This window comes from Colias philodice, chromosome 17, assembly GCF_061535455.1.
Source record: "Colias philodice isolate Cphi_HAF_F1 chromosome 17, ilColPhil1 Martin Lab GWU primary, whole genome shotgun sequence".
Classification (NCBI taxonomy): Eukaryota; Metazoa; Arthropoda; class Insecta; order Lepidoptera; family Pieridae; genus Colias; species Colias philodice.
Genome location: NC_143102.1, coordinates 4,839,700 through 4,867,577, shown reverse-complemented (window position 1 = coordinate 4,867,577; position 27,878 = coordinate 4,839,700). Strand labels below are relative to the sequence as shown.

The 27,878-nt window shown below is 38.2% G+C and overlaps 1 protein-coding gene across 3 annotated transcripts in view; it reads right to left on the bottom strand.

Moving 5' to 3' along the window:
* spen (spen family transcriptional repressor split ends) overlaps positions 1–27,878 on the bottom strand; it is a 103,488-nt gene that overhangs the window by 3,883 nt on the left and 71,727 nt on the right. For 2 of the 3 annotated variants that reach the window (XM_089705998.1, XM_089706000.1), the window contains 15 exons: positions 23,900–24,082; positions 18,982–19,246; positions 18,427–18,756; positions 18,031–18,321; positions 15,928–16,128; positions 15,593–15,711; positions 12,798–12,917; positions 12,565–12,703; positions 2,789–12,150; positions 2,423–2,601; positions 2,144–2,202; positions 1,737–1,843; positions 1,178–1,296; positions 684–829; positions 166–369 (listed from right to left, as the gene is read on the bottom strand). In XM_089705998.1, the coding sequence (XP_089562124.1) occupies positions 166–369; positions 684–829; positions 1,178–1,296; positions 1,737–1,843; positions 2,144–2,202; positions 2,423–2,601; positions 2,789–12,150; positions 12,565–12,703; positions 12,798–12,917; positions 15,593–15,711; positions 15,928–16,128; positions 18,031–18,321; positions 18,427–18,756; positions 18,982–19,246; positions 23,900–24,082 (11,824 nt within the window). The remainder of the gene's footprint in view (positions 1–165; positions 370–683; positions 830–1,177; positions 1,297–1,736; positions 1,844–2,143; positions 2,203–2,422; positions 2,602–2,788; positions 12,151–12,564; positions 12,704–12,797; positions 12,918–15,592; positions 15,712–15,927; positions 16,129–18,030; positions 18,322–18,426; positions 18,757–18,981; positions 19,247–23,899; positions 24,083–27,878) is intronic. The other variant, XM_089705999.1, reaches the window with a different exon arrangement.

Below are 27,878 nucleotides of genomic sequence, written 5' to 3'. Positions count from 1 at the left end.
TGTCACTCTTGCAATCGCGACAGTCTCGTGAGAAGTCGTATCGGATATTTAGTACATAAAAAAACACATGAAAACTCAGTACATTTTAGATTTTGTACGAGATTTTGAGACAGGTTAAAAAAACTATGCATCGATATGTATGGCGCACACGAATACGACACGCACCTTCATCTTGCGGTGCACCTGGTCGAGCTGCGCGGGCTCGAGGCGCATGCGCTGTGCGATGCGCAGCAGCGAGGTGGCGGCGCCGTCGGCGCTGCGCGACAGCGCGTCCGCCGCCACGCCCGCGCTGCCGCCCACGAAGTGCATCTGCACCGCCGCCGAGTCGTTCTTCAGCGCCAGCAGCCCTTGCCACATCACCGGGTAACGCTAACCGACGAATCACATTATACACGTTTCATTTTTACCCCTTTAAAAGAATTTCTCAAAAGAGCCTTCGAGGTCGACTTAGGTTACGAATTTCCTTAAATAAATTACAATTACATAAAATATATTTTACTATTTCACTTTTCGACGACTACTTTAACGCCACAAAAAACTACGACGAAGTCGTTCGTTCAAAGAATAGGGTTGACGTTTTTAAATATAGTTAAAAATTTTACGTTTCCAATTTTTAGCCAACATTTTACAAACGTGTGCATAAAATTCGGGTAAAAAAAAGCGATAAGGCGGCGGCGACTCACCCTCAGCAGCATCTGCAGCGAGTCGGCCTCGCGCGGCACCTGCGAGGCGTGCGGCGGGCCGGGCGCGGCGGGCGGCGGCAGCGCGGACGCGGGCCGCCCGCTGCCGTGCGCCGGCGGCGGCGAGCGCCCGCACCGCACCGCGTACACTGCACGCACACATCCAACACCTTCACTTATTTGTCTCATTCAATGTATTTAAAAGTTATCGAAATATATATTTTAGAACAGACAGACCGGTAGACTATAATAGTGTACGTATTTCAAACAAACAAACAACAAAAATACTTTTTTGTGCACCACAGAGAAAAGTACAAGTAAGGACACAATAACGCTCAGACAGCGATCTCTTCCAGACAACCTGGTGAACAAGGAGACGCAGTGCAAAAGTTATAAAAAAAATATAAGTATTTCGTATTAAAATTCAAAATGTCTAATATCTATATTTGTTGTAAGCTAAATGTTTGCGTGATTATAAGACAGGCTCGTGCACTCACGTATATGGCGGTCGGCGGGCGAGGGCGAGTGCGCGGGGCGCGGCACGCGCGCGGAGGGCGGCCGCCGCAGCTCCAGCGGCGGGGTCGGCGCCTCGCTGCCCTCTGCTTCTAGACCTCCCCTGCACGCATGCAAATAGTGTTTTATTAAAATCTGATTGAGGGGCTGACAACATCAAATTGAACTTATTTGAGCAGTTTTTTAAGAAAAGATATTTATTCTAGCCCATCAAAAAAAATATATGTTAATATTCATCATATTTCGAAGAACGTAGACGGACTCGATACATAATTGGACGAAATCGGCTCGATAGAAAATAATTGCAAAGATTGGTCTTAAAATCATCATTAAACGATTCTATTTTAATGATGAGTCTTTATTTTTTGACGTACAGGTCTGCAATTTAAAACACGAAGTGAACTTCCATAATACGAAAATATTCAGGAAAATTGATGATTTATTTATTCAATTCGTGCCATTCAGACTTCCTCTCAAATACTATAGCAAATATTAATCAAATATCACATAAGCACTTAAATCTTCAAAATCCCAAATATTTACCTCGTGAAAGGGGACGCGCTAGCCCGAATTTCTTGTTGGGTCGCGCGGAAGTGTTGTTGATACATTTGGTAGTGGTGGTGGGAGAAATGTGGGTACATTCCATCGCCCTGCAAAAAAATCAATTATTAGTTACATTTACTTCTTATTCAATAAGTACTTATGTTACATACACATAAAAAGATTATAACAAATATTACGAAGAAAGAGGATATTTGATGCATTTATTAAAATTACATTGTAGTATACCGAAGTAATAGGAGATGTCTGTTGATGTGCAGGTGGAGGGCTTCGAACAAAATCCGTAGACTATTCCGAGTGAGCATGAAAGTTACATGGAATGATTATTTTTAACCTTTGTTCATACCAAAAAATAAAATACTGCGACAAAAATAGTATTTAAAACTCACCATATTCATTTGTCCTTGTGGGCTGATCGACGGGACACTCGTGATGGTGACTCGAGAAACTGGGGATAAATAAAGATTAAATAATCGTTTGCGAAACTCGAAAAAATAATTTTTAATTAATAAAATGAACTCGAAATAATAATAAAATTAATATCATTCAGCGAGTACTGAATTGAAATTTTGTTTTTATTTACAATCGATACAAAGTCAAGAAATACATAGAATTGATATTTATATTGAATACATTGAATAGAGTTCTTTCAGTAATAGTAGTGTTACCGGGATGGTGGTGTTGCGGCCCCACGACGGCCACCTGCTTGGCGGGCGGCGGCGGGTGGTGCGCGCCGCGCGGCAGGCTGGCGGGCCCGGCGTACGCGCCGCGGTAGCCGCGCGCGCCCGCCGCCCCCGCGCCCGCCGCCCCCGCCACCTCGCCGCCCTCGCCGCCTTCGCCCCCGCTCCTGGTTAACGCATACATATTCTTATTGACACCTGCCTTTCATTGTAACCTTCGTTTTGGACAGGCATCTAAACGATACTATGATATTTGTCAAGAGATTAGATGAACGTTAACAGAATTCTAAGAAGTTCCGTGTCGGACGACATGGACGACGAAAATTCATGTAGCACAGCATTATTAAAACTAACCTGATCAGAACCGGCGTGGCGCGATCGGCGGGCCGATGCGTCGATGGCGGCCTGTGCGGTAGAGCGGGGGACTGCACTCGGGCGTCCGTCGCCTCCGTTGCGCCCACGGGCATCATATTGGATGGCACGTTGTCGACTATCCGACGTATGTGACTCGCTTCTGACATCACACCGGCGATATCGGAAGGCTCGCCGAGAGAGATCGGTTCTTGCACCGAAGACATTAATTCGGCAGGTCTAGGTTCCCGTGGAGGTAAGATGAGTCGATCCGTTTCTATTCTTCGCTCTATTTGCGGTGGCATCAAACGCTCGAGATTCGGTGAAGCGGTCGAAACGGCTACCGGGACGGGCGCCGGTGTCGGTGTAAGGATCGGAGCCGATATAGCCGCGGGAAGTGGAGCGGCGGCTGCAGCCGTTTCGAAGGCGCACGCTAACTTGGCACTTATTTCCGAAATCATCTTTTTTGGTGGCTTCATAATAGGAGTAGGATTTGTTGGTTGACAAGAGTTCACAACTACCGGCGGCGTATGTTTAACAATAGGTTCCACTTCAGTGACGACTGGAACGATGGGCTCCGCAAGTTTTGGTATTTTTGCATCCCTAACCATTTCCTCTTTTCTCTGGTTCTCATCTGCACTATCAATAGAAGCATCAGAAAGGCTCCTATCTCGAGTTCTTTTAGTTGCTCTAGGTGATTTTCTTGTCTCCGATAGAGCTTTTTCCGTGTTAGGTTTGAGGCCAGCTTGTCTTGTGGGTCGCTTTCTATTTGTTTCTCTTGTATTCCTGTTATTAGTTGGTGTTCCTTTTACAGCATCATCCATTACGTCGTCTGTTGTACTTTTTTGAATATCCTTCTCCTGAAGTCTTCTAGATTTACGAGTATTCGTGGACGGCGATGCAAATACTTCACCCTTTTCCTCTTTAGGTTTTTCATTTAATTTAATATTTTGATCTTTTTGAGCGATGCTTAGAGTCGATGTAGGAATTGCTCCGGTATTGCCGGAAAGTGGGCTTTTAATTGTGAGAATTAACCTCGGTCGAGACTCAGTTTTATTTGTTGAAGATGTGGTTTCATCGCCAGAATCCTCATGGAAATCATAAACATCACCTGGCATATTATGAAATGTACTGCTAACAAGACTTTTTACTTTTTTGTCTACTTTATTAGAGCGACCCCTTCCACGTTTCCCATTGCCACCTCCTCGAGCCGGCTTAGAAATTTGACGCGTTTGAATTTTATCTGATTTTCTTCCCCTATTACTACGTCCACCTCTCTTACTGGAAGATGGTGATGACTTATCTGTACTTTCTGACGCATTGTTAGCGTCAAAAGATAAGTCGGTGTTATTTTCGGATGTTATAGCGTCAGATTCCTTGCAAATAAAATTATGCTGAATATGTTGTACTTGTGTTGTATTAGGGTCTGATACATAGGTATGATTTTTGGCAATTACATCTATACTATCATTACAAAGTGAATCGACTTTTTTAATAACTGATTCGATATTGAGATCTTTAGTACTCCAAAACTCGTTTTCTTCCGGAGTTTGGATGTCATGTTCAGTATTTTCTTTATCATCTGTTGATGCACGAAAAAGTGGGTCTTCATCGACTTTTACTTCTAAAACAGAGCGAGGAGGTAAATCTGTATTACTGTCTTGTTTTTCCACACAGTCAGTATTATTCATTTTATCCACGGGTATATTTTCTACGGTATTTTCTGATTCTGAACATTTATCTTGCTTTTCTTCCAAACAAGAAACAGTTTTATCTTTGACATTTGGTACTTCTTTTGATTTCATATTTACCTCCCTATTATTTTCATCACTTTCCTTTGCATCTTTCTCAACAGAATCCGCTGTTTGTGGTATTAAAAGTTTATCAGAGATGTTTTGTTTGTTTTCTAGGCTTACATTGTGTTTCTTGTCATTGCATGGTGATATAACAGTGATAGTATTTCCGACATTCACTTCCAATTTTTTTTCTGGGGCATTAGTAACTTTAATTTCATTTGTATTATCTTTTAATAATTCCTCAAAGTCAGTTTCACACTTAGATATTTGCTCCAGAGAATTGGATGTAACGGGAGTAGTATTTATTTCACCATTTTCAGCAGCCACATTTTTATCACCTAATCTATCTTCTTCATGACCAATTATATTAATAGACGTAGAATTACTTTCAAGACTTTCTTTTCTTGGACTTAAGCGAATAGGTACATTAGTCTTTGTTGTTTTTAGTAACAGCGGAGTCATAACAACGTTTGTTAGCGTTGATGTTGAAACGACTACTGCATTAGACGCTTCTGACTTAGTCAAAACTGTCGGCGGTCGAATAGTCGCAACGGATAGTACCGTAGGCTGACCCTTGCCCTGGTCAATTTGCATTACGTTATTTAACGAGGCTCCTGCCGTTATTCGTTGTTGGTTAACGGAGTGAATTACATTTTGACTTTGCCCCCTATTATGAGTAGGTTCTTGAATATTGCACATGATTGGTTTTGATCCACTTTGTATTATAGATGTTGTGGATTGATTGACGTTTGCAACATGAATAATTGGCGTCGAATTGAAAGATAGACCGGGCTCTGACTTTTGGTGCTGATTATCTCTTTTTTCTAAAAACGTGCCTTTACTGTTAATTAAAACTTTGTTAGATAAATGTAAGGAATTCATAGAACCAACATGTAAAGCATTTTGCATAGGAAGAATCCGATTTTGTGGTATAACCGAAGCATTCGATGTCTGCTGTAAGCGTGTTGGTGACAAAATAATTTTGCTACCATCATTTACGTTTTCTGTTTTTGTACACTCTGCACCGACAACCTTTTGTTGTAATATTTGTGTATTTTGTATATTGATATTTTTATTTTGCTGCACCAAATTGGAACCCAGCTGTTTTGATATAGGTGCTAGGACAGGAGTAACAGGAAGCCGATTAAAGTGTATAGGAGTACCTTGGGTTTGTACTAAAACAGAATTAGGTCTATTTGGTGAAATCATAGCTCTTGTGCCATGCGGAATATGCATTGCTTGTATAGGACTTAGAGGTGGTTGTTGCATACGAACGACTGTAACTTGCCCTGGAGATCTTTGCTGCATAGCATTTTGTGGAGCTATTCCAGCAGAATTTAAATTTTGTGGTGACGTTGTTAATATAGCCATATTAGTTAGACGTGGTGATGTGAGTCCTTCGTTTTGCGTAGTCTTGGGACTTTGTAATCTAGCATCCCCAGACATTCGCGGCGAAATAACAATTCCCTGTTTTTGATATAAAACATGATTATCAGGTATTTTGATCGTAGGCGGTTGCATATTTGATACTTGAGGTCTTATCATATGGTTTATAACCTGATAAGGTGAACTAACTCTATTTGCAACAGTAATTGGTCTCAAGGTATTTGCTGCTATTTGTAAACTTTGGGTCGGCTTAATTTGCAGAATATTTGCTGTAATTCGTGTTGGTTTATTATCTTCCTTAGTTGTTGGTGCGTTTACGGTATGTGTTTCTATTTTATTATTAGTTAATGTCCACGATGTAATAACTGGCGTTGCCGTTGAAGTTATCTGTGTTACGTTTTCTTCCTTAGACACGGCAATGTTTTCGCATTCTGTTTGTTTAATGTTAGCATTACTAGTCTGGGTCAAAACAGTTTGAACTACTGGCGTTTTTGGTTTAGATACAATAACATTAGGTGAATCCGATGTTCTGGTTTCCGCTTCTGATTTTGTATTATTATTAACAGTTGGAGAAGTGGCCATTATAGTAGCTGGTAATTTTTCTACAGCATCTTGAGATGCGTCCTCTGTTTCTTCGGTATCCGTATCTATTAAAAGCAAATCATTATCTGAAACGGGAGTTTCTGGTTTAATTTCCATTTCGCACGCATTCAAATTTTGAACAGCTTGTCTCATTTCCTCTGCATCTTCTTCTGGAATGTTTTCATTTTCAGTGGCAGATGTTTCTATTTCTCTTTGATTGTTATCATCACTGACAACCTCTTCAAAGCAATTCCCAAAAGTATCAGTTTTTCCCCCAAAACTCTCACCCAATAAAGCTGCAACTGCGTCTTCAGTTTCTTCTTGCGATATAATTGCTCTTGGCTTTTCTTCACTCTTTTTATCAGCCTTCGCCGTGTGGTTTTCTGTAGGCGAATTCTCTCTTTGTTTATCGGATTCACTTTCAATATTGGGTATACTCCGGACTGCATCTTCACTGACATTTTGAGGCAAATCAAATGTTGGATTCGAATTATCGGAGTGAGATGTGTTAGTGTCTGTCTGAATCATTGGAGGGTCTTCGGGCAAAGGTACTTCGCTTATATCTTGCACTATATTATTTTCAATAGGAGGAGGCATTGGAATGTCATCAATCTCAATGCATTTTGCTTCATCAAAACTATGCACAGAAATTATATCATCTGATGATAATTGACTAGCACTGACAGCGTCGTTATTCTTATCATCGATTAGTTCTTCGGGTTTTATTTCAAAAGGTGGGCTGTCGGTTAATCTTGGCAAACTTGGAGATTCCGAAAGGGATTTACTATCATCAGATTTTTCATTGATTTCAATCTTTTCATTAGGAAGTGGTATGTTTAAAATAGTTTTCGGTGACATGTCTATATTTCTTTCAAAAGCATTGCTGTCAGTCTTATTAATCTTCTCACTATAGTAATGGTGTTCTTTCCTACTTTGACGATCATCTCTATGTTTCTTTTTCTTCTTCCTTTTTTCCTTACATTCTTTCTTTAATCTTTCCATAAACCTTTCGCTATTAGTCACCGAATCCAATTTTATATTCATTTCGTCGTATTTGGATTTAGTTTTCATTACATCTTGTTGATCATCTGTTCTCCCATCATTATTTACAGTATCAGCAAATAATCGTGCCTCTATAGCTTTGCTAACTGCATCCACATCCAAACTATTATCATCATCTTTAATAAAATGTTTCCTTTCTTTGCGTCTTTTCTCCTTCCTTCTTTTACTGTCTTCTTTGTCTTTAGATTTTAAGTCATCGCTATGATCGTTATTCAAGTTCAACCCTTCATATTCAACTGCAGGTAACTCTATTTTATTGGATATATCTTTGTCAGACTCGTCTGACAATGGACCAAAGATATCTTCCATTTTCCCTTCTCTTTTAGCATTACCAGAAGGCGTTTCAGGCATGACATCTGTAGATGGGCGTTTATCTCTCTTTGTTTTAGTTTTATCGTCTCTATTATCATCTGTATCAAAACTGTCTCGGATACGTTCTTTCCGCTTTTCTTTCTTATTATGCCTGCGCATCTTATCTATACTTTTCTGCTTAATATCGCGTTCATTTAATAAGTTTTCACTATTATCAATTTTAACATCCTCATCAGAAAATGTGCTTTTTTGTTTCTTTTGCTTCTTTTTATGTTTTTTACGAGCATCACAAGAGTTTCTATTGGAAGGCAAAGATTCATTTTCAGATGAAATATCATTACAAATAGATTTAACAAAAGACATTTTATAATCACTGTCGTTTTCTGTATTTGATTTTACTTTATTGTCATCGCTATCACTTTTACCAAATAAATTTAAAATAGATGTTTTCTTAACTTTGTCTTCCACAATAGATTCATTAATAAAATTGTTTATACTCTTACATTCACGCGTAGATTCATTTTCCGATAAGTAGTCTCTTTTTCCACCTTGGCCAATAATTCTCTTCATTGTTTCATCATCTGACGAATCCGACATAATACGAGTGCGGGAATTTTTGCGAGAAAGTTTACGCATATCATTTTCATTTCCTTCTAAACTAAAGTAATCATCAATACTATGACGTTCATAATCAATTGAACTGCGTTGAAAGTTTTCGAGCCTTTTACTATTTTGCGGCAGATGGTCATCATCTGAGGAACTATCGAGTGAAGATTTTAGTTTTTGTCTATCATGATCAGATTCACTATCTTCATCCCAACTTGATCTTTTCTTTTCTTCTCGCTTTGCTCTGCTTTGCTTTAATTGGCTAAATTTAGCTTTTATTTTTTCTTGTCGCTTTTCTTCTTCTTGTTTTTGCATATTCTTACAAGAACGAGCTTTAACCTTATCATACATAGAGATATAAGTAGGTTCATCGTCGATTATATCAAATATAGAATGTTTTTTAGGTTCATCGGAGTCAGAGCTATCTGTACTTGTTTGTTTTCTATTTTTACGCTTAATTTCCGCATCTTTACTTTTTCGCTCTGTAGACATACGCTTTTCACGGGCAGCCTCTTTCTTCTTTTCATCTTGCTTATGCTTCTTATCATCCTTTATTTTATTAACTTGTTCTGAATTTTGCAGAGCTCCTTGCTGCATTTGTAGTTCCTGGATCTGTTGTAACTGTTGTATTCTCTTTTTTTCTTTCATTTCCTTCCTTAATGCTCGTTGCTTTTCATCTTCTTCACTTGATCTCAATTCAAAGATGGCAAGAAAGTCTAAATTATTATGCAAGTCTGAACGCATTTCCGAACTTGAACTATTTTTATCATCTTTTTTTATTTTATCATCAGTTTTACCCTTACTTTTTTCTGAAAAATCTTTCATCTCACTTTCTTTTGTTGGAGTAAATAAGTCATCAGGAGGCTTCACTTGGTTTTTCTTATCATCTTTTGTTTTACTCTCCAATAGTTTAGCAAAGTGACCTTTGTTAAACTTAGGTGTTTTATGTCTCTCACTGGATTTCGTGTCTTTGGACTCACGCCTCTCGGAACATTTAATGTCATTTTTACTCTTTTTAATATCTTCATTTAAACACTCTAAAACGTCTTGAGATGACATTCTCCTTTTATGGCCACTAATATTTGATGGCAAACTTGAACAAGAATTTAAGCGTTCTTTGCGTTTATTTTCTGCATTTGTAGAGTCAAATGAATAGTGTCTTTGTTTTTCATTATTTTCAATTTTACATTTAGAAATATTTTCGAAAGAGTTAACAGATTTGTTTTTTGAATATCCATCAATTAAATCTTTTTCTTCTTTAATTTCAGATCTCATTTTTATTTTATTTTCAAGATCTAAGTGATCATAAGCAGTTTTAAAAATAGGAAGCTTGTGGTTATCAGTTTTGAAATGCGTAATTTCCGTTTCATGCTTAATTTTTGGCTTTATATCTTCTTTTGCATCATGGTGTTCCAAATCTTTGACCTTAGGTGAATCGTACGAAACTCTGGATGTCGAGGAATCTGTTGAATCTTTACGATTAACATCCTTAGATGATTCATCTCTGGATGATTTTCTAGTTTTACTACCATCGTTTTCTTTTTTTATATCACGTTTATTATCGCAGTGATCTTTTTTAGATCGATCATGCCTATGTTTTTCATCTTTTTTACTTTTACACGAAAATGGGTCTATTTCGATAAGTTCTCTTCGCCTTTCTTTTTCTACCCTTTCCTTTTTATGATTCTGACTCTCGGATCGCGAATTTTTATCATCTGTTTGTTTTCCTTTCTCAATTTCCCGGTCTTTGTTAGATGAGCTATTCAAATTGAGAACATCAGTTATTCTATCAACTTCTCTCTCGTTTTTTATTTTATCACATCTATCTAAATTCGGTTTACTGAGTGGTTCTTCTTTTATTTTCCTGTCTTTTTCGTGTTTTTCTACTTTTATGGATTTACTGTTTTTATTCTTATCTTTATTAAGCTCATTTTTATCCTTTTCACTGCGATCTTTTGCATATTTTGATTTATCACGTTCTTCTACATCCTTGGTCGAATCTTTTTCACTGGAACCGTTATCACTGTGACTTACTCTCCTTTTCTCTAAGCCTTTGACGGAATCCATTGGTTCCTTTTCAACTTTTTCATTACATAATATACTGGGCGCAGTTAAACTATGCTTTTCCTTTACGTCTTTATCATTTTTTTTGGAATCGTGATTTACATCAGAAGATTTTTTATCTATAGAATTCACCGTATTCAATTGGTAAGATTGTTTACTAATATTACCAATATCTTGACAATCTTGACTGTGTATATTTGTATCTTGAAAACTTTCTACTTCTTTTTTAATTTCAATATCGATTTGGCCAATCTCGTTTTCATGATTGTTTATTTGTTTTTCTATTGATTGTGTAACTGGTGGTTTAGTTTCACTGTCTTTTTTAATGGACAACTTATCACTGATGTTTTCATAATTTAATATTTCTTTCACACTATGGCGCCTGGAACCCCAAAATGGCAATTCATCCCGAATTTGTTCTTCAATATTATTCAGTTCACTGACCGAACTCCCTATATTATCAATATTTTTTTCAGTTTTTATTATGGTTTCAGTTACAGTAGACACTATTTCACTATATTTTGATTCTGTTTTTACATGGTGAGTATTTTGTAATTCTCGAAAAAAGTTGCTATGGGGTTTTAGTTCAAAATCAAACTTTTCAATAGGTGCATCACTATCGAAAGACTTCACTTCTTCATTAGTACCCAAAATGGAATTGCGCCTTTTTTCGGATCTTAAACTATCTATGTCAGATTCTTTAGTATCTCCATAGGATTTTTCCGTAGATGGTGTACGTAGTCGAAGCCTCGCTTGTAATGAATTTTCTGTTTCATTTTTAGGGCCAATATCTAATTGTGTCGTTCTACTTAGACGGGGATCCGATCTATCGCTATCGTTCGATGGAGTCGACGTTTCCATAGATGTCACCGAACTGTCAGATGGAGGCGGTGGGTGCGTCGGGAAAGGATAGCGTAAAGCCCGCGGCAGTATCGGTTGTAGAATGGATCGCGGACTACCGCACGGACTGGGCGGTCTGACGGCTCCTTCCAATCTTTCAGTATCTTCGTCGAACACAGATCTCTTAGCCAGTAACGATCGTACCACTTCAGAGGGTTTCACTTCGTTTATGTCTAGCTCAAAGAGCCTGCTCCTGAGTCGGGAGCGATCCGGGGCGTCCGCGTGAACGCGCGAGCCGGACCACCGTTCATACTTTTCATCGAGGGAACGAATTCTCTCTTCTAGCGAGGGAGAATGTGGCGCGGAGCCGCTGCTCGAAGAGGACGCGGAGGGCGGGCGCGGCGGCGACGCGGGCGCGGGCGCAGGTGCGGCGCGCGGCGTGCTCGGCGCGGTGCGCAGCAGTTGCAGAGCGAACTTGGGCAACGGAAGGATCATGGGCAGCGGCGGGCGCTCGCGGGGCGGCCTGCGCGGCTCGGCGGGCGGCGCGTCGGGCTCGTCCCGCAGCGGCGTGCCCGCGCGGGAGGCGCGCGACGTTCGCGAGCCGCGGGACCCGGACCCGTCGCGTCGCTTCCGGTGACGTCGCCGGGAGCTGTGCCGTTCGCCCCGAGACCCGGAACGGGACCTTCTCGAGCTGCCGCCTGCGCTGCGATGTCTTTCCTGAGAAATAGATAACAATTTATATTTTATTTATAAGCACAGGCAAAAAATAACATTACTTGGCCCTAGATTGTATGTATTACCGGCCGGCTTGACAGGCAGCAGGTAGTGGCCCTGCCTTCCAAGCCAGAGGTCGTGGGTTCGATCCCCACCTGGGGCAAATATTTGTGTGATGAACATAGATGTTTGTTCTGTGTCTGGGTGTAAATTATCTATATATAAGTATTTATTTAAAATTATATATATATGTATGTTTATCAGCCATCTGGTTTCCATAACACAAGCGAAAGCTTAGTATGGGATCCTGATCATGCCGTGTGTGAAAATTGTCCCGAAATATTTATTATTCATTTTATTTATTACGAAAAATATTCATAACGATTATTCATGTAAATTACGAGTATTCATAATTACTTTAGAATGTTTCCTATCTTCAGGGCTGGAGTCATGTCGATGTCTATGCGCGCGATGCGGTGACACGACAACAGACTGCAACCGATCATCATAGGGAGCCTCGTCCGTTGGTGGACTAGACCCCAATTCTTCATATACCCTGTTAAAAACCAATATATCATTTAAATAACGAATTAACCTTAAATAGGTAAGTAAAATTAAGGTAGGTTACAATTTGGAAAATCAATACTGACCTGTATCTGCGATCGGCGGCATAGTCGGTTGGATCGTAATGATCGTGTGTATATCTGGGTGTTCTCGACGAACCTCGCCCAAAACTTGGTGCACGAGATCGTGATGTGCCGGTCTCATATCTGTGTAAATAGTGTTCATTCTTAAATTATTAATAAGAACCATTAAAATATATTTGAATTACCGCGACGGGATATATGATATCCTCTCATAAATAGAAAACTTTTAATTTCGTCTATGAATGAAAGAATAATTAGATGTACCACAACAAGTAATCCAGTCAATATTAATAATTTATAATATAATATGAATCACTTTTCAGAGTACTTCAGTGCTAACCGTAATCTGTGAATATGTATTGCTACTGCTTATCAATTATGTTCAATAATTTTGACTCTGTTTGAAATAAAAGTAATATGTATAGTCGGCACGGCGAACCTTGATTCCTATGACAGTTCGTGTTAATGATGGGTCGTATGATGTGTCGTGTGGATACTATACTATTTTATAGCCAAAGGCGGGGCTCGCATTCAGCCACGTAGTACAACATGTTTTTACAAATATTATAAAATGCATTTTTAACCAAGATTTTTAACGTCTGTTATGTTGTTGTTAAGTTATTTTAAGTTTTTTAACATAGATTAAGTAGGTAAAACGAAAATTTTCCAAATAAAAATGCAACTTAATATTTCCTTGTAACTTTTAACCTGTTAACCCTTAAATTGATTTCGTCAGTTTTAAAGGACATAGTATTTACACACATGCTGGCGCTGTTGTAGCAGACCTAAGCTTCGCAAATTGGTATATTGGGAAGGTACTAGCTATGTCCTTCGCGTACATGCAGGTTTTTTTAGCGAAGCGAAGTACAGCCGCGAATGGTGACCATTTGAAAATCGCAAAAAACGGATCTCTTGACTCTCCTGATAAAATTGATAATAACTGTAAGTATTTTGGCTATTTTGCTTATAATGTTATATTATTAGTTAGAATACGATTGTAAGTATAGTATTTTGACATAATTTTGACATATTTTACAATATTTGGAATAAAAATCTTAGTTTATTTTTGATGTCCTATAAAACGGACGTTGACAACTTGGAGTATACACTAGGGTATTCTTCACATGTCCTATATAACGGACGTTACCAATAACGCCTGCCATTTTCAACGTCATCATTATAATATATTTTTCTCTATTTTTATTATTTTTTACAGGAGCATAACTTGGCAATCAATAAAAAACTCCATCACTACCTCTGGCGGAAGCTGAAGAGTCTGGCATCGAGTTGAGATGACGATTTCAAAGGAAATCTAGACCTACGGGGATGTTTTCACAATGATTACAGTGTAAATCATCTGCCCCCCGCACCATACGCCCGGAATTATACAACATATCGATTTTAGAGACAATGAAGACCCAAAAAGTAGGAATTTTTACCATCAACAAAATATTATTGCTGCAGAATTACAGCCATTACATGCGGTGCGAAATGAATCTTCTCCACTCCTCAGTAGTACTTCAGCCACAGCATCGTGTTACTTACCAGAAATACTACCCAATGTTTGAAAATTTAAATGATAATACCTTACAAAGTAAAAAAAACTGGCAGCATATGCCAAAGAATCCAAAAAAAAGTCATTTAAATTTCATGTTTGTTTTGCTACTTCAGGCATGGTACATACGACTTCTTTGCATATGCTGGGGCAAACACATTTCAATGTGTACAATTTAGCGAACGGGAAGAGGACTTTTTTGGTGTATAAGATAAGTTCTCTGGCTATGTAGGACTATTTCTATTCCAATTCTAAGCACATTCGTATGCATTGATTTTTGGTAGTGTCGTTTTTTGAAATCCATTATTTTTAAAGATATCGTTAAAGTTTTAACCAATATTTTAAGACAGATCTTTGAAAAGCTTATTCTAAATATAGATAGATTAAAATGTGATGATAATTTTGAATTTCATAGTTGATAATGTGCATTTTATTAGTGTACCACGGTTGTAGGAATAATGTGCAATGTCCGTTATATGTGACGTTCCGAACATGTACATATAATTGGCAATGTCCGTTTTATGTGACATAGTGAAAACAATGGAAAAAATTAAAATTTTTAATTTTTTTTTTTCATTTTCCTCTTTTCTATCCTAATTCCAACACATCCTCAAAATTTGAACATAATACACACAAGTTATCTAGGGGTGACAATTTAAGGGTTAAACACGTATTCGCTAGTGTATATTTTATGATGAAAATGGATGTCCCCATTTAATTTGTCTGAAAAACTTATGTTATCATAGGTAAATTGATATTTTTCAGTTATTTGGTTTGATTTTTCAGTTTTAAAAATACGCACTCGTTTCCATTATCGACATTTGTTTATCGATACTTGCAGGACATCAACGTAAAGTCAGATTGAATTAATTTATCGTATCGGCTTCGCCCGTGGTACATATTTCGCAATAAAAGGTAGCCTATGTCCTTTCTCGGGTATCAAAATATCTCCATACCAAATTTCATGCAAATTGGTTCAGTAGTTTAGGCGTGATTGAGTAACAGACAGACAGAGTTACTTTCGCATTTATAATATTAGTATGGATGTTAAGAATTGTTATAATTCCAACGGAATATCATTGTAATGGTATAAAGCTACGTAAAAATTAATAAATGCCATTTTTAGACGCATCCAATACGTTTCTAATTTAATGGTGTAGACTGTAGCCATTACAAGGTCGTGTCTTGGTCAGTGTACTGTAACTGGCGACTATAACCGCTATTTAAAAAGTATAAAGATTACCTCAATTGTTCATGCCTCGCTGTAGGAAGGTAGCGACCGGTTAGATCAGTGCTCAACCGCTCAGAACTCGTAAGAGTTGAAGATCCACCATGTTTCTCCAACTGCTCATAGAATGCATCCTAAAAAGAAACAATAATAAATCAATAATCAGCCCACGTTTCTCCTTAAAAAAGTGTTAGTAAAATTTACTTTATTTCAGCACAGCACAGGACTTTTTTATAAATATTTATGGATAGTATTCGAATAGTTATTTGAACATTAATTTAATTCGATATGCTTCAACCCGATGGAAGACTTCGCCACTGCTAAGCGGACACATGAGGGTAGGCGTTCACCTGACACTCCCGGGAGGCGTAGTCGACGCAGAGGCGCGGCTGGTCGGGCTCGGCGGCCGACAGGTGCGCGGCCAGGCGGCGCAGCTCGCGCACGGCGGCGCCGGCCGCGGCCGCCTGCTCGAAGTGCACCAGCGCCGCGCCCGCCGCGCGGTCCACGCACACCGACGTCGCCGCGCCGCACCGCGATATCGCCGCCAGCACCTGGCCGTACTGTAATCATTAGTGCCCGTCCTCGCCTCCACCCGACTACGCCGGCACCCGCCGACCTCACCTCACAGTTACCCACTGCTAAGGAATGCAGTGAAAAAAATACGACTGAATGGCCTAGCCTTGCTCATCTCGCACTTGAAAATGTTACGCGTACGTACCTACACGAGCTTATTATTACTATTTAGAATGTGTGTTTCATACATTTTGTCGCAAAATGTCCGATGTGTCTGATATGTCTGATGTGTCCTAATATTACATTTCATTTAATGGAACGTAACACCGATTCATTTCATAGGCATAGTGTATCAAAGGTTGGGACAGTATTTTCTTGTGGATATGTCGTGGCCATATCGTAGGCTCATTTCATGAAATGATTGATCATTTCACAAAATGGTCACATTTCATGATGTGGCCAACATAGTTTGACCAGATTTGACGATTTTGTCATCCACATTTGGCCAGATCGTATAAAATATAGGGAGTCCATAAAATATTTAAAAGATTTAGAATATTTTTAGAACTTGTTTATTGTCATTCAAGTTAGTGCCCCGTCAGCGGCTGGTGAGTGCCAGAAGCGAATCGCATTTTAGAAAAGAAACAATTATTATAATATAGTAGGATATATAAATATAGTTATAGGATTTTAGACGCATTTTTTCTTGAATATCCGCAGTTTCCACAGTACTCGAACCTCTTCGTCATAAATTCTTTGCTATGACTTTTTCACATTGTAATTAAACGAATTAGCGAATAAATAAAGCGACCATCTCGTGAAATGATCAAATCTACGATATGGCCACGACAGATACATATTTGAAAATGAAATAAGTTATACCCATAAAATAATTAAAGTATATAATTATACAAATTACAGACTAACTAACTAGTGTATTACATGAAAAATTATGTAATGTGGAAACATTTTTAACAAATAAAAGGTGATGTAAGCATTTATTTCTGAGCATGGTAATTTTACTAGTGGCAGTTACAACCTGCTTTATCGAGAATTGGATCACATTAGCGACGAGAAGGTAAAACTTAATAGACAAGACCAAGGTATTAACACATTTTCTCATTTAATACTATGTGAGTTATTCAGATTGTAGAGATAAACTACGATAACATGGCGCGCCCCTCCAAAATTCAAAACGTTTGAAAGTATTTGTGAAAGTATTTACAATGCACCACCGAGATTCACAACGCATGTGTGCGTAATGAGACGGCCGTCAAACAAAAACAAATCCACGGATTTGTTGCTCGACTAGTCACGCTCTAATCGCTCATTATTATTATTTATTAGTAATGGCGCTGCACTGACGTATTCTATGAAAACGACACGTGCGTTGTCTTGGGCGCTCGGCAATTTATGATTAGTTGACCAACAAATCTGGACGTAAAGTACTAAAGACGAATACGTACAACTACATACAAACTCCTTCGTAAGGATGTCACTACACACATTGAAACAGTAATTTGGAGGGGCGCGCCATGTTATCGTAGTTTATCTCTACACAACTTTTTGTTGTGTATAATTATTACTACATACATAGGCAGAGGTTTTACATTTTGTAAATGTACGTATGCTATCTTACTTTATTTCAGATAGCTTAAGTTTTTGTCCTTATCGAGCGCGATCGCTAGGAGAGTGACAGCGACAGTTTTTAAATACCTAATTTGCTAGTGTCTCTCTCACTACATTTCCTTTTAAACCATTATCCTAGTATATTGAAGTTTCTCATGAGAGGCCTGCGCCTAGCAGTAAAAAAATTAACTGTTCACGATCATGATGATGTATGTAAATTATATTTGGCGATTGTATATTTTTATCGTTATGATAAAACAGTAAACAAAAAACTGCTTACATTAAATTACGTATAAAAAGTATAGGCAAACCTGCTTTTCCGTGTGTTCGGTGAGACCGTCGACCCAAACGCATGTGGTGGCGACGGGCTTTCCAAATCCGAGTTTAACTCTTGAACTGCCCACATATTCGCCATCCATGGCTCGGATCGCTTCCACCACGCTGGATATGGACGCGTACTGACAGAAAGCATAGCCCGCGCCCCCGCCGCTGCCCTTCTTGATGTCAATTTCTATTATTCGACCGAAATGCTTGAACTTATCCCGCAGTTGTTGCTGTGTTACATCCTTCTCCAAATTTCCGATAAATAACGTCCTTGTCGCCTGAAAAGGCCGTCATAAAATATGTTTAAATAGAAGATAATATATAACAATTAAAGGTCCATTTATTATTAGATAATTTAATTAATAAAATAATATCTTATTCACCTTGGGGTGGTATTCATCAATATCAGTCTCATAGGGTTTCGCCGACTCGGCGTCATCATCGCAACTTTGGTGAGGAGCCACAGAGATCTTGCAACCAAAAAAAAGTTTATCCTGCGACACTTCTAGAGCCTTTTCTACATCGGACGGTTTTTTAAAGCGGACCACCGCGTACCTATCCGCATTTTGACCAACCACTTTTACCCAAACAACTTTTCCGTGCTTTTTGTATTCGTGATAAAGACCATCTTTGAGGGAACTATCGGTCGACCTCGTAGGTAAATTTCTAACACAGATTGCAAGAGGTCTTCCGTTTGCTGTCGATGCCCCCCACTGAAAAACAAATTTGATATAATTTAGTTTAGAAGTAGGTAGTACATAGTAAACACTGCAATCATACGATAATTCGAGTACTTCGAGACTCTACGTGAGTCTCGAAGTACTCGAATTATCGTTTACTGAACTAGTTTCCAATCCGTGGCAAAGGTTTATATATCAAAGTGACTATTACACTGTAATTGGTAACATCATGCTAGAAAATGTCGACTTGTATGATACCTGGTGCGGGTGCGTCGAAGGGGTCCGGTGGTTGGCGTGGTGCGGGTGCGGGTGCTGCGGGGTGGCGGGCGGCGGCGCGGCGGGCGTGGAGGCGCGCGACGTGTCGCTGGGCTCGGGCGAGCTGGACTCCGAGCGCGACGAGCCGGAGCCCGACTGCCGCCGCCGCCGCTCCGTGCCGCCGCCGGGCGTGCTCGGCGTGCTCTCGCCGCCGGTCGCGCCCCCCGTCCGCTCGCCACTGCCGTACCACCGATGGAGAGGTGTAGTTCTGAAACACCGTTTACAAATAACGTCATTTACGTAGCCTCACTCTTGTACGTTTTTGTTTCTAAACAAACAACGAAGCGTTATACATGACAATACATGATTGCGCACAACTAAGATCGACTACACTCCACTCGTAAAAAACGAAGCAAGCCGAAACAATGCAAAAAAGTGCCAAAAATGGATTTGGATATGTGCGGACTTTTACTAATAATTATAATGAATGGGTAAGTTAATATGTATAACAAAACAAACAAACAAACCATACTATGATCCCCCGCTATGTATCTATTACTTAAAGTAACAAAAATTATAACATTAAGGGTGGTAAAAAAAATTTTGCTGATTTTCGGCGGTATGGCGACTATTTGGAACTGTCCGAAAAGTATGGCATGGCTACTTTCGTAAATGGCTGCACGACAATGATTAACTGTGCAAAAATTAGCCTGGTACAAATGGTTAAATTTGTTTTTTTTTTAATAAGGTGAAATGCAATCGTGTTTGTGCACCTCTTGCTTTGGTGTCGACTGGCTGGAGGCAGACGCGCAATTTTTTGCTCTTATTAATAAATTTTTTTAAGTGAAACTTTTATTACATCGTCTCAAACTTTTTGGTCTGTGTAGCGCATGTCGCGTGACGGTCGGATGCCGAGTAGGTATAAAGCAGTGTTCGGAACCGTTCGAACAGTTTCACTTTTACCGTGGTTTCATAAAACCACATAACATTTTTTTTTTTAATTACTGATATTTTAATTGAAAAATTTACTCCCATACGTCCCTCAAGAATTTAAAGGTGCCCACGTGGGTAAAGTTTCATTGATATTATGCCGGGTCCAGACTGGTGAAACGTAACATGCAATGTAACATGCAATGAAAGAATTCACCGTCCACATTGCTGCAATGTATCATGAAAGGTAACACACTTTGTAACAATTTCTCATCATTTCTTTCTCATTCTAGTTTGGACGTCTTGCGCGCGCGAATTGTGCATTACACGCGCATGCTACGAGCATTACAAGCCGCGCGCGGAGCGATCCGAAATTTGTCGGTTTTTCGACGAACACAAAGGGGCGCGTAGTGTGCGCGGAGCAGCCAATGTGGACGGTCGTTTGAGAACGCAACGAACATGGAGGACGAGACTGCGTGGAATGAGCAAAAGAAAGGGTCTTCGGCGTGTTTTCATGAGTTGATGTATTATAAATAATGAAGTACTGATAATCGTCATAGCAAGAACGTGGTCTTCGGACTCCATGCTTCGTGTGATCTACCGGTTTGACGCGCACGAAAAAAAAGTGTATCGAAGGGCCGTGTTCGCGGCAGAATGGCGGAAACAGACGAACGCGGGATGTTCGTAGTGAATGCGCGTTATGAGCGCGCTATGCGTCCACACCAGCAGCGAACATGCAATGAAAGGCAGAATGTAACATTGCATGTTACGTTTCACCAGTCTGGACCCGGCATTACTTCACTATTGTCCAAATAAAATTGATTCTCCGTTTAATTTTTAGGCAACTTCACGTTTTTCTATCGAGGCAAATTTTATCAATCGTGTTTCGGTTCCCAAACGTCGCTAAACAAACTCTTTAATTAAATAAATCGATAGTTAAATAAAAAAAATATTGTGTAGTTTTATGAAACCACGGTAAAAGTGAAACTGTTCGAACGGTTCCGAACACTGCTTTATACCTACTCGGCAGCCGACCGTCACGCGACATGCGCTACACAGACCAAAAAGTTTGAGACGATGTAATAAAAGTTTCACTTTAAAAATGTAATAGGTAGTTTATGAAGAAAAAAATTAAATCTCCGTGCAGTCGAAACGTCTGTTTTGGGTCCGATTTAACCTTAACGCATTCGCGTCGGTATGGCTGGATTTAAGTCACACCGGATAAGTATGGCCTACTTCTGTTTTATGGACTATCGGAAAATCCAAAATTTTTTGTAGAACATATCGTTTGACACCATTGAAGTATTATTACTACGTTTACGTACGAGAGGACACCACGAACAAAATCTGTGCGACAAGCGCGGCGATGCGGGGCGCGCGTGGGGCGGCTATTGAGTCATAGATAAGCGATGTCACTTTGTAGACATTCTGCCTATTATTACTTATAAATGCTACTATGTTACAAAAAGTGTAGTAGCGATGTCCTCTCTAGTACTCAATGTTTGACACTCGAAATTTATCCGACGTGTACGACTACGGACTAACGACCACGCAACTGGGCCGCCGGTACCAGCGCTCTAACCATCATTTTTCTTTTTGAAGTAAAACTTCTTTAGGCGCGACTAGGGAGTAACTCAGATTTTTTTTCTGACGGAAGTAACGCTTACTATAGTCTGCGTAGTTTCCGCCATTTAAAAATAATAATTCTGATTGGTTGTAAGTATATGTCATATACTACACGCTTCTTGACTTATACGCCAGCTAGTGGCAAATATCATAATCAATTAGGATTATTTATTTTCAAATTTTAAAACGGATCAATTGTGAATAGCAAAGTGAATGAAAAATTCAACAGTTTTAAAAACATTATTTTTTGAAAATCTCTAAATATACTTGTTTATTTATTACTTTTAAAATAAGTAAATTAAAAATAAAAATAAACATGTTGCGGATTATAATCAATCTATTTTAAATATTGCTGAAGACAAAGTAGTATCCATAGCAACAGATATGTATATAGGTTGTCATTCAGTTGAACAAGAAGCATATGTACGCCAACAATTTCATAAAATGTCAGTTATTGATACAGGAGGATCGCCTTATGAAATCATATTAGTTCTTAACAAATTTTACATTATTACAACCAATATTGATGTATCTGATGGCTTAGCCAACGGTTGTGTTGGAAAGTTAGTGTATATTGAACGTGATGACAGTGATAACATCATACGCTTATGGCTTGAGTTTCCTGGTAAGATAGGAGAGAAAATTAGGAAAAAAGCTGCCCATCATATTCAAACTCTAAACATTAGTAGAACAGCAGTCCCAATTTTACGAAGATCGTCATCTGTACCAATGAATAGAAATAAGACAATATTTGCAAAGAGAAATCACTTTCCATTAGTATCTGCTTGTGCGCTTACAATACATAAGTCTCAAGGTGGTACTTTTGATCAAATCGTTTATGAATACAATAAAAGTCACAGTCAGCAGCTGTTATATGTAGCATTATCACGAGTAACTGATATAAATGGATTGTTCATTGTCTCAAACACCGATGACAACAAATTTTATCGTGGAAGAAAGCGTCCAGGGGGAATAGTTGATTTACAGTGTGAATTTGAAAGACTTTCAAATTCTCGCCTAATAACACAACAGGAAGAATTATATAACCTTGTAAATGAGAGTAACATTACACTATTTTCCTTCAACTGCCAAAGTTTACGTGCTCATGTTTCTGATCTGAATGATAAAGTATTAAAAAGGTCCACATTGCTGTTATTTTCCGAAACTTGGATGAAAAATGACGAACAAATTCTTATTGAAAATTTTTATTGCGTTACCCAATACAAACGACCCAACTCAACTGCTGGTGGAGTAGCTGTATATCATTCATCTACAGATACACTGAACAATGTAACACCAATTCAAAATATTTCACCAACTATATTATCACAAATTTCCGATGAGGTTTCACAAATTGGTGACATCGCCTTGGTTCGATGTGTTAATACGAATGACCAACCTGTGATTATCGTTGTTATTTATATTTCTACAAATACTAGCCTGACAAATATCATAAAATTTATTCATCAGCAATTACTTCACTTCACAATTGAAGGTTCTCGACTTTTAAATAGTAATTATCATGAATTACCGATGATTCTAACTGGAGATTTTAATGTTAATTTTCGCTCTCAGGAATCTCAGCCGTTAATTGATTTTTTAGAAGAAAAATTTGATTTATCTATGAATACTTCTCGACTTCATTCAACAACGCGTTTCGGTACAACAATAGATGCTGTATTTTCAAGAAAAGTAGCAAATTTAGAGAGTAAAATTTATGTTTCACATTATAGTTACCACAAACCTATAATTTCGTACGTAAGAAATTATGATGACATTCAATTACCTGTTTCGAATGAATAATATTAATATAACATTTGAATAATCTTTGTAAAGCACATGAATAATAAATATAATTAAATTATAATATAATATTTATTTATTTAAGTTAATATTTAATCATTTCAGTGATATATGTCGTCAACGCCAAAGAAGTTTTACTTCAATCGCGCGTAAAGGTTACACGCACACACTTTTTTGTCACTGCGTACAGTAAGAACCGCCATACTGTTACAAATGACCCAATAATTTGTATCTGTTGGTGAATAAAAATAACTATTATAGGTAGGTAGGTAATGTGCAAATCATAGGTACATTCCTTTTTTTACTGAGTGAAAATATTATTATTTTTTTAAATTTCAAAGCGAACACAAAAGTGCAACATATACAATATACTCTATAGTGAATACGGTGACAAGGAAACAAACAGGGAAATCAATCACGATCAGCAAACTATACCATCCGCCAAACCTTCCAAAAATCGGTAGAATGGCAACACACCTTACCTTACTAGTGGCTAAGTGTATAAAACAAGTTAAATTCTAAATTCGCAGCTCGAAGTTTTGGAATAGTGCAACATGCAAACCTTTCGGTGTTGGAAGGTGGCGTGGCATATGGTGCATTGGTTCGCTGGTGGTACCTGCCATACGTGGCGGGCGTGTTCCCTCGTCGACAAAACTCCGTCGCGCTGTCGTTGGTCCCCCGCCATGTGGCGGGAGCTGCCGCGGATGCAGCCATTGCACACGTGTTATTCGCGTTTTCTTCACCTCTATGGACAAAAACAAAAATAAATCATTAATTATTCCGCGACATGTCGCATAATATTTATCTAAGGTTTATCTAAATCAATGATATCTAAATATCTATATACAGGGTGTCCCAAAAAGTAGTGATGAACGGAAGCTGGGAGGTAGAGGACCTAAAGGGCTCACCCCCATGTATGTTATGCGATTTTTCGTATTTTCGGAGTTATGACGTTTTTTTCAATTTTTCACCTATCGCCGAGTACGGTGATATTTTCACTCATGGTGACGTCAATTATTGCGGAAGGTGCTTGATTTTTTTTGTGTGCTAAGCTGAAAGATAGGCCAATTCAGTATGGTAACATTTACTATCGTTAGATCTTTGAATGGAATAAAAAAAAGAATTAAAATGCCAAGAAAGATAAAATTACCCAGTATGTTCTCCACTTCACGGGCCCGTAAAAAAATAAAATCACATAAAAAAAGTTTTCCATTTGGCTTTTAAAAACTTGCTCTATCTATCAGGTAGCTACCCTGAAAATTTCATTTTATTATTCAGAAGGCTTCAATCGAAAAATTGAAATCTAAATGAGGTAAGTGCAAAAATTGAATTAACATGATGATTAATAAAAACAAATTAAAACCAATAACAAGGTGTTTAATTACCAGAAATTTTTAAAATGACCCCGCTATTGCTCAGTGCAAGTGCGACATCACCGTAAAAAGTTGTCTTTTAAATGTCTGAATGCCCTTTTATCATTTTTAATGGTTTCTTCTGCTACTATGAATTTCCAGGTTATTTCGTTCAAATTGTGGCAGTCTCTCGTCTTTGTAGTATCCCCACGGAAAAAAATCAATAGGGTTTATGTCCGGGGACCGTCGAGGCCAGGCTAAAGGGCAAAGATACCCTGAAAGATGGATTGGTCGTTGCAGCCTGCGCATGCGCTGGTGACGCCTGCCTTAAAGCCTGGCCTGCACGGTCCCTCGACCTAAACCCCATTGATTTGTTTCAATGGTGATACTAAAAAGACCTCGGCTACTTGAGAGAATGCTACAATTTGGACGAAATAACCCGGAAATTCATAGTAGCAGAAGAAACCATTAAAAATGATAAAAGGGCATTCAGACATTTAAAAGACAACTTTTTACGGTGATGTCGCACTTGCATTGAGCAACAGCGGGGTTATTTTAAAAATTTCTGGTAATTAAACACCTATTTATGGGTTTTAATTTGGTTTTAATGATCATCATGTTAATAAAATTTTTGCACTTACCACATTTAGATTTCAATTTTTCGATTGAAGCCTTCTGAATAATAAAATGAAATTTTTAGGGTAGCTACCTGATAGATAGAGCGAGTTTTTAAAAGCCAAATGGAAAACTTTTTTTATGTGATTTTATTTTTTTATGGGCCCTTGAAGTTGTGAACATACTGGGTAATTTTATCTTTCTTGGCATTTAATTCTTTTTTTATTCCATTCGAAGATCTAACGATAGTAAATGTTACCATACTGAATTGGCCTATCTTTCAGCTTACCACACAAAAAAAAATCAAGCATCTAGCGCAATAAGTCACGTCACCATAAATAAAAATCTCATCGTACTCAGCGATAGATGAAAAATTGAAAAAAATGTCATAACTCCGAAAATACGAAAAATCGCATAACATACATGGGGGTGATTCGGATAGCTCTCTAGGTCCTCTACCTCCCAGCTTCCGTTCATCACTACTTTTTGGGACACCCTGTATAAAAACTAGCGGTACGACCCAGCATCGCCCATCGGAGTTATAGCTCATATCCTATCACCTATGCTATCACATGGATCACGTTCGGATTATATTCGTAAATTTATCTGCTAATTTGCTTAAATGTAAAAATCTTCAAATTATAGTCAGATTTGCAATATGTATTTTCCTTTAAAAACTTGATTCATAATACACAGGATGCTCGAACGCATATGAAATAGATGAAGTCGGTTAAAAAGGTCATCCAGAGAGAAATTTCTATAGAAACTGATATCAAATGAGTAAATATTATGATACTAAAAAAGAAGAAATGATCATAAGAGCGAAGAAATTATAGGATAGAAGTTGAATAACCCAAACCCAGTCAGGATTTCTTGGGAAACGGTTAATAACTCGGAAAATACATATAAATTCAGTGGGCCTCCTCATCTAACTTAAAAGTTAATTTTCTCTCAAACAGAACCCGTTTTTTTTTTTTCGGAAAATTAAAAAAAAAATCAGTACAGCGTTTGTATAGGAGCTGTACGAAATTACAGTGCCCTTTTATAAGTTCATGATATAGAAATCAGCTTATAAAAAATTCTTTCATCTAAATAACAGATGAGGATATATTTTTCTAATCCCGGATCTAAGACTAGAAGCGTCAAATAAATATGTCATAGGTTCTATTTGAAATGAATGTGTTGAACCTATAATTTGAAATAATGTTTATTACGATTTACCTTTTCATTTTTTTCGTTAATTTAATACGTTATTGCAGAATTTTCAGGCAGAGGACTGTTGTCAGGGGACTGTTTTTTCCTGTTCGATTTCAAAATATTTTTGAAACGGATGAAAAAAAGTTTTCCAAGAAATTACTTATCAATTTAGACGTCAATAATATTTAAAATAAACATCATACCATAGAGCTAATCAAAGTACGATACATACATATTACATATTATCAATTACCAGAGGACTGTGTGTGATATCAGTCCAAACGTATGTTAGCCTCACTAATGACGGTGAAAATTTAATAAAAAACGTTTTTATCTAATTATCATGGTCATTATTTTGATCAATATCTTCTACATAATAAGACTGGTTAAAACATTATAGACCGGGAGATACTGACACAAAATTTCGAGTCATTTGTAACAGGATGGCGGTTCTACAGGGGTCTTAGTACGCAATGACAAAAAGAAAAACGATGGTGTGAACGCTGGTACCGGCGGCTTAGTCGCGTGGGCGTTAGTCGAACTCGTCGGAAAAATAGCGAAGTCAAACGATTTGTAACACAAAAATTTTAGAATTTACCGATAGCCCATAAAAAAGAAGTAGGCGGTAGTGTCATGCCATACTTTTCCGGTGTGACTTACAGCCCGCCATACCGACGCGAATGTGTTGATTTAAAAAAAACAATTCAACCATTTGTACCAGGCTAACTTTTGCACAGGTAACCATCGTCGTGCAGCCATTTACGAAAATCGCCATGCCATACTTTTCGGACGATTCCAAATGGTCGCCATACCGCCGAAAATCTGCAAATTTTTTTTTTCGCCGAACCATTTGTAACACCCTAAATTTTTTTTTCAACAACTCCTGAATGATTATAAATAGAAGTGTGATAATGCCATACCTGTGGGAGGTGGCGAATGTGTATAAGATTTTTTTTTATTGTATGATTTTATTCGTATTTTGAACGATTTGTAACAGTATGGCATTAATCTTTCCTATAAGTTTGAGGTTCAACAAATATAAATACAAAATTTCAAAGATCTAGGTGGTAGAAATCTTCACTTCTATAAATTAATGATAAATTTATTTATGAAGTATGGCAGCACTTTTTCCCCCTACTAGAAGTATGGCAAATATAATAATGGTCACATTTTATCAAATAACCTCCAAAAATCCAAATGCAATACTGGTACAAAAAGTTTGGCGAAAAAAAAAATTTTTGCAGATTTTCGGCGGTATGGCGACCATTTGGAATCGTCCGAAAAGTATTGTATGGTGATTTTCGTAAATGGCTACACGACGATGGTTACCTGTGCAAAAGTTAGCCTGGTACAAATGGTTGAATTGTTTTTTTTTAA